The sequence below is a fragment of the Pecten maximus genome, chromosome 2 (genome assembly GCF_902652985.1).
Source record: "Pecten maximus chromosome 2, xPecMax1.1, whole genome shotgun sequence".
In the NCBI taxonomy this organism is placed as follows: domain Eukaryota; kingdom Metazoa; phylum Mollusca; class Bivalvia; order Pectinida; family Pectinidae; genus Pecten; species Pecten maximus.
In genome coordinates, this window is record NC_047016.1 from 49,748,492 (window position 1) to 49,760,351 (window position 11,860).

Consider the following 11,860-nt stretch of genomic DNA (forward strand, 5'->3'; position numbering starts at 1 on the left):
TCTAAAAGAGACAGGCACAGAAACTTTTAATGCCTGTGACATTTTAGAAATATGTTTTAAAGTCTTCGAGATACGTATATTGAAATGTATATAAAAAATTCGGTATTTAACACGTTTTAAACAAATAAAATAATAGATTACCATTGAAACAGGCACAAGAGACACAATACAAACAATATCGACAAGAAGAAGAAGAAAAAGAAGAAACAGAAGAAGAAGAAGAAGAAAAACAACAACAACAACAGCAAAAGCTATCATCAATAACAACGAACACCAATAACAACGACAACAACAACAACAACAAACAAAAAACAACAACAGTAACAATAAAACAAAATACCGCACTGTTCGTTGTTGTTTGCATGTCTTGATCCATGTTCTCAAACCACACTTTTCTCTAAGGTGAAATGTGTTGGCGCGCGTGCCCTTTGGACGTTTCTGACATTGCGGCCCGTGATACTGTGATGATGGGAGTGTAATTGATGTAGATTCGAGCAGACTATCGTAAAGTGCAGAGGATGCAATGCTCGATTTTAGACCTACTCTATGGTAATATATTATGTAGTGTAGAAGGGCAGTACTCCAATTAGCCTTTCTACTAGTTCCCGATGGATATTAATGACTCCGGATCCGAAACAAAACCCGAGATATCCCCGTGAAGGCATGTCATTGAGAACGAGAGGCTCGAGATGGGGGCATAATTATAACGATTTCTTTCATTCCTCAAAAACCAACTGTAACACTATATCGAAAGAATTATTTCATAACAACAATTCTGAATTTTTAAAGAAATTCCGTATGCAAAACAGGAAGTCACACCTACTCAATATATTAGTTTGACAAAATATGAAAAATATAGCTATCGGGAAACATCGGTACTTTCCGTAGAAATCTCTCGTTTACGGAAATTGCCGACCATCCAAAGTTGATGATGGAACGAGACGAAAGATCGAAGAGATAACGTGTTCAAAACCACCCTAGACATGAAATTAATGTTTTTTTGTGTAGACAGTAATAAAAATATTTGTTCTTGTCCTTTTAGAGATAGTGTTTAATCTAATTTAAACATCGTCATTTAGTTTAAATTCCATTATGGATAGCAGAAGAAATACACTTAAAAAAATTCAAATCGCCCATTAACAGGTTTTTAAATTTATTTGTTTTATTTGAAAATAGTTTGGTTTGATATGTTGAAAATGATGTGTAAATTCGTTACAAAGATTAAGAGATATTTATCGGCTATGCTGGTTCTGTAAAAAATTATCTGATCTCCGTTTTCTGGAGAATCAGGCGCGAATTCAGCCAAGAACATTAGCTCGCTAAGTAAGTTCTGATTTACAGACCGGAGGCGGAACGGAAACCATCCGGATTGTTATCTTGGCCACGTGGTAAAATAATTTAGAAAACAGTTGTTAGCTCTTTATCGATAGACGTGTGTGGGTCTTACTGGTCCTGATCAAACAAATGTCGAGAAGAAAGATCAGAGATGCATTTTCAGTTATGATATATTGGTTGTTTCCTCGACTTTTCGTTCCTGGCGGAGAGAATTGTGTAAACAATCAGGTTAGGCCGAGTGGTACAATCAGTGTATTTCGATTACCATTCCTTCTGAGAACATTTAGGTGGCATCTTCCGTGGCGTTCGGCGATAGAACCGGAAATATGCTGGTAACGTATCTTCACGAGATTTAACACGTGAACTCTCCTTAACTTCCCGTTAAACTCCCGAGTCACAAAAAAAAACCACTGCAGTAATGCTCTGAACGAATGAATCCCTATGTCGACCGTTATACGGGCGTTGAGTCTAACGAGTCTGATCAATTAAAAATGACAAGCCTATCTGTTTTAATGTTAGGATTGGCGCCCTGCTTTTATTCGCGGAAAAAAATGTTCTTTGCTGAATTAGCAAATACAGCTTTGCACTTTAACGTTGATATGTCATCCTGTATCAAATAGCATGTTGAGTCAATCGTCACATAGTCAAAAAAATACGGCATTTCGAGTTCCTTTCTACTTTATTAAAAACACTGAATGTTGATTCAGTTTTTACTTTATCAATAAACTTGCATGTCGAGTCAATCTTTACTGTATATCTGTCAAATTAAGGGGCTTAGAACGTATATTTCCTGGAAATGGCGCCACTACATGCAATATGTCGTGCCATGCACGAGAAATGAGGTGAGTCCCGACTCGTTCAGACGGCTGTTCAAATGTTTTATTTAAGAGGTAGACACATTAGCTTAAGGGACCACAGTCTCCAAATATAACACAGCTTACTTTCGAATTTCAAACTGCTGTGCTTATACTTTTCTTGTCACTAGATTTTATATGATCAAAAAACAAGGATTTATGAAATTTGCCTTTTTAAAAAGTGTTAACAACCCGTGAAATGTACGTCATCTTCGGATAATGATCTGTAACATAGATATATTTACAATGCAATGAAAAGTCTACAATATGGCTGAATGATCGAAATATAATGTTATAATCAAGGAAATAGTTTTAAACATCATCGTCGAGGTACATATATCTAAATATGTCAGGTATGTAGTGTTAGAGGTGAGAGGTCGAGTTCCGGTATAGACCATGTAGAGGTGAAAATATTGTTTATTAAAGCAAAATATTCGCAAACAAATTTATTTGTCATTGTATACAAACACGAGAGTTTATATCATTGATACCATGTTAATATTTGTTTGCTAGGTTATCGCCCCGTGAACAACCAGGGTCATTTTAGGTGAGGTGTCATTGTAGTAGTTGGTGACTACTTCACTGAACAAGATACAGAAGACCCGTCGTGTATCATCCAGAGCAATAAGGTTAAAGTGTCTTGCCCAAGGACACAACCACGACAGCACAGACCGGCCCTTTTTCTGAGCTTCCCGAGATACAAAAACCGACACAGTGTGTCGAACCATGCACCTCAGATCTTCACCTGAGGTTACGTGGCCGGCGCTCTAACCGACTAAGCTATCGCGGCCCATTTACACAAAATGCACAACGAGAAAAAATATGTATATTTGAGTAACCATGGAGATAGAAAGCGTGATATATATAAAATATGTAGTATATAATTATTTCTATTATTTAAAGATGCTATATCTCCGACAAAGAATAATTACGATCGATTGATTTTCCGCTATTACCTCCCTTCCTCCAAACATCTAAGTTTTCACCTTTTAGATTCTAAGTGATAAATGTACCATGCTCCGCCTCTTTATTTGGCATGTAATTGCCAGTCGTATATGTAAGGTATTTTTAGATATCGTTATCATTTTTAATAAATTTTGATTTATTGCATCTATCAATCTTCTCCTACAAAACACAGGGATTTGGCAATATAACAAATATGTACGTATATATTTTTAAGATGTATAACGGCGATTGGAAGACAGTTATATACCTTCCTAACAGTTGACGTCTAACGATGTGTATGTTAATTTTTTAGGGTTAGCCTGAAATATTCTATACATACAGAGTTTTAAAGGTCAAGATAAGACGATGTTAATGTTACCAAAAACGCTGATTTAGGACATTAACAGCCTACATATGTACTATTCCATTCTTTCTTTCTTTTTATTCATTTATTTGTTAGGGGTTTTTTTTATTTGTTTTTTTTTTATTATCATTATTGTTTTTATTTTTTTTTACTTACGATATATACATATTTTGTGAATATCTAAACACAAAAGAATTTCAACAGTTCATGACGTCATACCTTTTTTCTATCTTGTGATGTCACATTATCAATCGCGAGTTAAATCAGTCCCGGAGTTTTCTTGTAATCTTGGTTAAAAGGGAGGGAACTAGAGCTATACACAGCAAAATCTAAACCTGCTTCAAAATGCGAAAGAAGGAGGACCACATGCGTTGTTCCCATTACCGTACGAAGGTAATTATCCGGAAACTCGTTAGACCGGCGCTGAAGGGGTTCAAACAGACCATACAAGAATAGAAAGCATCGTTGCGACCTCATTAGCGAAGGTTTTTTTTTCTTGATATTGAAAGCTTAATTATTGTATGATGGGGAGATTATGGGTACGTAATAGTGCAAATTCACCAGTGTTATTTTGATGAGGTTATATGTATGCAGCATGGCAGGGAGAGTACGCTACGCAGAACGGAGATCAACCGCTCCAATTTAGCGAAGTAAAGGCAATTTCATGGATATTTCAAACCTCCGGGAATGACAGGATTTTTTTTATTAGTGAATGGGATGCACGCGCTGTTTATTTTACGTAGTAAATGGAAGGTGGCTTTGGTGGTTAATTCGCAGTGAATGACGTCACTGGCCGGAAGTTAATTACTCCATTACAGCGACGCCTATATCTTTATACACATTATCTATTTACTAAGAAATGACCAAACTTGAAACAGTACACCGATATTTTACTGTAAATAGATATGAGTTAATGAACTTGAGGTATCTCTGTGTATAAAACGGGAACGACATATCGATTTTGATATAACCATAGAAATTCTGTCGCTATACCGATTTTTATTTTAATAATGCCATATATCAATTCCATTCTAAATATTTGAAGTATCGTTAACTTTGACTGAATAGACGGTAATGTTTCTCGTTACATAATACATGCTCATTTTGTTTATTGTTTATCTGACAATGTCATCTAGTGTTACAACACTGTGATTCAAAATTAGTGTTATTAATTTAAAAAAAAAATTAAATTAAGTCCATTCTTCGGGAGAAATGTTGATCCTAAGTCCACCCCGCGGGTTCATATCTGTCCTTCCGAAATTTAACTTACCATAAATTGTCCATCACCAACATCTTGAGGAGATGATTACACGTTAAACGGCCGTGATGAAGTAGACCATGCAGATAAAACATTAATCCACCGCTCCCTTTGTCCTAGACGAGGCCACCTCTTGGAGTAGATTACGTGGGCGTGTCCCGTACTTACGCCCTTGTTTATATTTTATGACACTGTCTACGGCATGTGCGAGTTTGTTACTCGTTTTGCATTCTTGTAACGGCTAGGATCGTATAACGACCATTTTTACGGGCGTAGACTCTACTCAAGAGCAATTTGTTTATTTGTGTATTTGAACAGGGTTTAACGACCAGTCAGTAGTACAAATGTCTCTCATGAGGCTGGGTGATCAGGAGACACCAATTGAAGAAAAGAAACAGAGAAAAAAATAACGGTAGCGAAGAAAACTTCATTATTGGATGAAAAATTAATGAAAATATGCAGATTTCATTATTGGATGAAAAATGAATGAAAAGATGCAGATTTCTTTATTGGATGAAAAATGAATGAAAAGATGCAGATTTCATTATTGGATGAAAAATGAATGAAAAGATTCAGATTTCATTATTGGATGAAAATGAATGAAAAGATGCAGATTTCATTATTGGATGAAAAATGAATGAAAAGATGCAGATTTCTTTATTGGATGAAAAATGAATGAAAAGATGCATATTTCAAGTTTTTCAATGATAACAACAGAGGAACTTTGGTGTCTCAGTAAATAAATGGCACGGGAGAAAACCAGATATTGAGGGACGTACTTGTAGTCGCCTCGTGCGACCGTCCGGAAAGTGGGGCTCAAATACCCCCTGAACAGAAGAAATCGAAGAAAACACCCCGACCTGCACGGAAATTCTCTCCGCTCTTTCCGACACTCAATGCGATACAGCAAACATATCCTTTCCCATCTTTTACACAGTTATCCATGCACCACTTGAAAGTGCATCACATTGAAATAGCATAAACTTCACACGAAGTATATATGAACTCTACGTTGTTAAAAAAGAAAGAAACGTCCCGAATGTTTCAACAGGGATGCCCAGCGTAGATTAACTTAAACAGTTCAGTTCTGAGCGGACATAATATAACATAATATGACATATTTCTGTTCTCTTGATATTGTGAAAAAGCAATATTCAAAATTTTGTATGAAAAGCAAAGTTCTGTCTGCATAAAGACAATGGCAAAGACTTGACTATCTGTAAAAGTATTATGTAGTTGATTGCATTTAAATACCTCCCTTTTTAACCATGACCTTTCGCGTCAGATTGGGCTGCATGTGCGCGTTACCCCTAGATTGTCAGTTTACGCCCGTCTCAGCAGGACCCGATAGTTGGAATGGTTATTGGCGCTGTAACTTTTCTTACATAATACATTGGATAATCATGGTACTTCCCACACACCCACTAAACACAACTTTAACCGTAGTAAGACGAGGGTTGATTGCCGCCGGAAGTGGAACAATCATCATATAAAGTCTTTAAATGTCGTTACAGTTCGCGCAGCAATGATTAGGTCCCCGCCAACACACACCGACAAATAAACGTATACAAAGATAATATAAATATTCCCTTTGTCATTAATTGATATTTGTTGGCAGTTAAATATCTTAAAATAACACACAATTAGGTAGGATGTTGCCCCCCCCCCCCCCCCCCCCCCCCCAAAAAAAAAAACAACAAAAAACAAAAAACAAAAAAAACAAAAAAACACACAAAACCACAAAAGCAACAAAAACAAGAGGTCTGGGGGCGTTTATGTCACCTGAGCTCTAATATATATCAGTCAATTTTTTTTTTTTTTTTTTTGCCTCTTCATAAGCCCATGGGGGTCAATCAGCAAATGACACTTACAGTGTAGTAATCTATCTAATCAACACCAACAAATGACATCATCGGTATAGAAATATATCTAATTAACAACAGTGTCCTAAAAATCGTCAATAAGACATAATTTCATATACAACTTATTGAGGCGGAACGCGACAGAATTTCTGGAGACGCAATTAATCATTTCTTTATTTTCAATTTGAAAAATAAAGGAGAAGCTTAATCTTTTCGAGGGCGGTAAAAGCGTGTGTAGTTTTTTGGTTTAAAAAAAACGGATCAACTCTTTTTTCTATAGATAAAAACCACATACTGTTAACGTGGTTATTTTCGCGGGGAGTAAATTCCGCGATTTTGATAGGTGTAAACTATACGCGTGTGGGTAAATTTCGCGATCGATCCACCCTTTCGCAGTTCGAGAATTTGCAAATTGATATCCAAATAATACGCATGGGGGAAATTTTCACTACTAAAAGGACTCCGCGTAATTAGCGTTAACTTCCCCTCGCGTAAATTTCCAAATTTACAGTATGTTAATTGTCGATGCAGTAGTACTTTGTATCTTTAAATACTGATACACTTTACAAAAAGCTAAAGAATAAAAATAGAATATCCAACTTTTAGAGGTTGGTAAAATGTAAAGTATGTTATTTTTGTTATTGTATTAAACGTACAACAGCCCATTTTTGTTCTCAATATTTCAAAATTATACTCTTTGTTGGAGATGAAGCACCTTAAAATCTCATGAATGGAACACAGATTATATAAATGAAGGATAACCTATGATGACACCGGAAGTTTCATTATTTGGTACCACACAAAGCACGTGAATTGTTTCCGTCACCACATGTGGCACACAACAGGACGGCAATTTTGATACATTGAGTAAATATTATCAGTTGATTAAGTTTACCGTCTGAAATGTTGCTATCAATGACACAAACAATAGTTTAAACAGATATTATAAACTGATATCTGAGAATTTAGGACTATTTTTAACATGAAAATATTATTTAAGTTCATCCTTATAATTTGATTTACTATATAAAATTTCTGTAGAAACTCTCTTTCATTGATGGAATCTATTTCTCTTAGAAATTATTACACCGCTATATCAGCCAATCAAATGCGACGTTACAAACGTTATGGGCTGATAACACAATTTATTAAGCCAATGAAATTGCTTGATACAATTAAGATAAAATTACAAACCTGTGAGGTGATGTTAAACCAACCAAGAATAAAACAAAAGTTTTGATGCAAATAGGACACAGTCAACTATGTCAGATCAACTATGTCAGATCAACTATGTCAGATCAATTATCAAACTTAAAAGTAAAATGCTCTCATTATCTATGTAGACTAACCTGTTATCTATCCTTGATGTATGTTACCTGGACTGTAGATACGAATACAAACGAATGTAAACTTTACATGTCTTATCTACTTATAAAGACAAAGGGTTACGTCATACTATCTGACAAAAGACAATAGGATTGCAGTGATGTATCGTATGGTCGTGTTATTGGCGGGGCTACGGACATTCGTCAGTGGACTCTCCCCACCGGATCCGGATACCGGATGTGACGTCACAGTTCTCCTCCTAGAAAAGATGTTGGTTGACCTTTCAAAGCGTTTCGATGACCTTGAAAGTCAAAGGCGATTGGATACCATGGAGATGTCGGTACTTCGGCGAGACATAGAAGAGGTAAAACGAAGTTTAAACGCGAATTTCACGCCATTTGAATTCAATTAAAATATTGACGCGTAACCCTATGCGAATATTCATTTCACGAGAATGGCAGAAACTGAAATTTCTAACACAAACAAGTGTAACATTATACCTGATCACAATTTAACAGTAATCGCATCACATGGCTCTACGTCAAAAAAATTGATGTAAGGAAAAGGTTTAACACACTATCCTCAGCGTTATTTAAGGAAGATGCTGCACTTCAAAACTACAAGAGTACAGTTATGTGTAAATATATCCTTATGATAATACTACAAGTTTTATTTAGAATTATGTAAAGGTAGAAAGAAAGAAAGAAAGAAAGAAAGAAAGAAAGAAAGAAAGAAAGTAATATGTTTATTTAAACTTGGTAAATACAAATTACAGATCTGATTACAGAAATTAAAAATCCGAACGTACAAGGTAGGATGTATATGTCTACTTTTCAATGACGACACATGTTTTATTTAACATACATTCATTCACCATTCCCCAAACTTTACAATAAGGCTGTAATACCTATATCATAAGGAGATGTCACAATCCCTTTAGTACATCACTAGTGATGATGTTCTGTTACCGGGGGATTTAACGCCATGATAAACTTGTCCTATCTAAGATGCTGGTATTTTATATTTCATCAAACAATTACAGATCAAAAGCGAGAATCGTCAACTTAAAACTGACCTGAAACGTATGGCTAGTAGTGAGTATGATAAACAGCATGATAACGCCGGCAGGAATGGCAGCTCACAGCCAAGCGACCTGGGCGCTTACATCGACTCACTCATACCAACCAATGACGAGAAGACTGACTCTTCGCCATCTGACACAAAACCTGTTGAAATTGGATCCATTCATGTTGATGACAAAAGCAGAGTCAACCAAACTCGGATCAGAAGAGATCCTTCTAGCTTGGCACCTCATCTGACGAACCGTGTTGGTAGGTAATTTGTCGCTAATGAAACATCACTTTAAAATTATTTTTCTTCGGCCAACTCGTCGTGAGAGATGATGTCATCCCAAAGCGAGATGTGCAGTTAAATTGATAAACCTGTAATGTATTGACCGAAATGAGGAAATGAAGTGGTCTGTATCGAAATTAGATCTTATTTTCCTGGTGTCCTTAAAATATTTAACAGCAATACAATCACCTGACAATGTAGTTTTGTATATGGGATTTTGACTGCACCCATTATTAACTTAATATAAATTACCGTTTCTTGCTTCTTCACCCTGCACGTTACTTTACAGCATCGATTGGAAATGTAGCCTTCTTCTCAACCTTGAACCATGACCTCATCGATGTCGCTAAGGAACAGATCATTCCATTTGAAAATGTCGTCACGAATAATGGCGGCCATTACAGTCAGCACTCTGGTGTGTTTACTTGTGATACAGAGGGAACCTACGTGTTTTCTTGGACAATTTATGCATCATACACCCATTGGATTGATACCGAACTAATCAAGAATAACCACGCAATCGCCTATTCTAGTGCAGGTGACCGAACCTTTCATGACGCGTCGGGTAGCATCGCCGTAGTCAACCTTAGTCCCGGGGACATGGTCTGGACCAGGGTAAGGGATCGGGCAGTTGGTTCCGACATCAAAGCACTTGTTTCTATGTTCTGCGGCTTCAAAATATGAGTTTAAGTTTTATAAAAATAAATGACTTCACGTCTTTAATTCTTTGTTTGTTGTTTTTCTACGTGTTATTTTGGCCTCAATGTTTTTGTTGTTTAAGGAAGCAGGTATCTATAAAAGATCTTAAATATTACGTATTTACTTTTAGCAGAGTTCCACAAATTAACAATTAGTTATATATGTCCTTATATCTGTAGCTACTGTATTTCTTAACTAAATTTCTAAAGTGTGAGAGCAATTGAGTTTTCTGGATCGGTAGTCACTGCCCTGATTCTCACTTTAAGATCATTACATTAATGTATGGTTGGTACTATTCGCGAGGTATTTAATCTCGCTTTATTCGCGGTCATATAACAATACAAAAAACAAACAACGAATATTTTTTATACTATAAACAAATGTATAGAATAATGTTACTTGATTGCGCTACATTAAATACATACAAACGAACTAGGTCCGACTGGAACAGCCGCATAATATAAGCCTCGTGAAATTTAAACTGTACAGTACTTTGCGTTGATATAGATTTTTATTACAGATAACGTCGATGAAGGAGACATAACTTTATTGTCTTTTTCCGATATAATTTTTCCTTTTCTGCATATATTTTTTCTCGCTTTATCGGCAATTTCTGGCTCTTTTACGTTAAGTATCATTTAATTTTTATTTCATTCCAATATGTATATTACTAATGAAGACAACAATACAAACACAGTATACAAGAAAATCATCGATCATTTTCATTTCATGTTCCATATCTCCTTACATGATACTAAACAACACGGTTGGCCTCCAAGCTGTTTCACAACATGACGATTTCTGTTTCCCTTATATCAATTTCGTCTTTTTTATGGTAACTGAACTGTTTCCACACTATAAGCTTATAGCATGTTGGAAGTAATTAGAAATACAATGATTTGTTCTGTGGTCCGTTTCTGATCCTGACACACAAACGTGCATGATGAAGGTCACGGTCGAGCTCCATTGCCACCAATATAATCTAAGTAGGAAACAATCTCTTTGTATTTTCATCTTTATAATTCCGCTTTGAAATGGGAGTGCATTTAATCTCTTTAATCTGTTGGGCCCCTCAAATAATTTCGCGCGACATAGCTTCCCAACTGTTCCAGGTAGGATCTTTACGATGTAGTTATAACGACATCTTAGACGATGTGACGAATACCAGGTTTCTGCAACCAATATTTATCATTTAACTTTTCTAAGGCAAGCACTTTTTCAGAGACATAAGCAAAACACCTTTTCCGGGACATATGCCTGTGTGCTGATATATTTCAAGCTTTTCGAAGGTTTGTGTACATGTTCATCTTAGGGTAGGTCATAAATAAAATCTCCCATATCACCCATAGTCTACACCATATAATTTAAAGTTTTCATGGGCGAGGATGGTGTTACTTTTGCTTCTATTCAAGGGGCAACGGAGAACACAATACTATGGCCTGTGGTAACTCACTGCATAAAAATCGTGGAAGGCAGCCAAAATTTGTCCTCTATTTAGGGACATAGAAGAGACCTAAAAAGATCTTCTGCCCCATTCCAACATTTGGGATCTTCAATCTTTCCTTTATTTCATCACTTCTCTGTCTTTCTTGCGTACACTAGGTTTCACCTTGACACCTGTCCTCATATGACAAAGGCTTTTTTTGCGAGGACGTTAAAACTTAAAAACAAACAAACTTGTAAGTGCTTTTCCTAGGCCCTGGAGGGCTTTATTTTTTATCGACCATTCTTGGAAACTCTTCATGATGTCACAAGTTACCACATGTTTTATATGTAAGCATCAGGGTGGTGTCCATCACCACATATGGCATCTCTGTTGACGTTTTCACATGTGGTACCGGCTATGATATTGTGATGTGTCCTA

The 11,860-nt window shown here is 36.2% G+C and overlaps 1 protein-coding gene across 1 annotated transcript; it reads left to right on the forward strand.

Moving 5' to 3' along the window:
- Window positions 1-8,088: 8,088 nt before the first annotated feature.
- LOC117322355 (caprin-2-like) lies at window positions 8,089-10,020 on the forward strand. Its single transcript, XM_033877217.1, has 3 exons — window positions 8,089-8,308; window positions 8,987-9,275; window positions 9,587-10,020. The coding sequence occupies exons 1-3, from the start codon at window positions 8,105-8,107 to the stop codon at window positions 9,979-9,981; spliced, it is 888 nt and encodes a 295-aa protein (XP_033733108.1). The 5' UTR covers window positions 8,089-8,104; the 3' UTR covers window positions 9,982-10,020.
- Window positions 10,021-11,860: the final 1,840 nt, after the last annotated feature.

Excerpts from the sequence above, each read along its gene's own strand:
- LOC117322355 (XM_033877217.1), top strand. The coding sequence starts at position 8,105 with ATGTATCGTATGGTCGTGTTATTGGCGGGGCTACGGACATTCGTCAGT. Across the intron at positions 8,309-8,986 it reads TTCGGCGAGACATAGAAGAG|ATCAAAAGCGAGAATCGTCA; the intron begins GTAAAACGAAGT and ends AAACAATTACAG. Across the intron at positions 9,276-9,586 it reads TCATCTGACGAACCGTGTTG|CATCGATTGGAAATGTAGCC; the intron begins GTAGGTAATTTG and ends GTTACTTTACAG.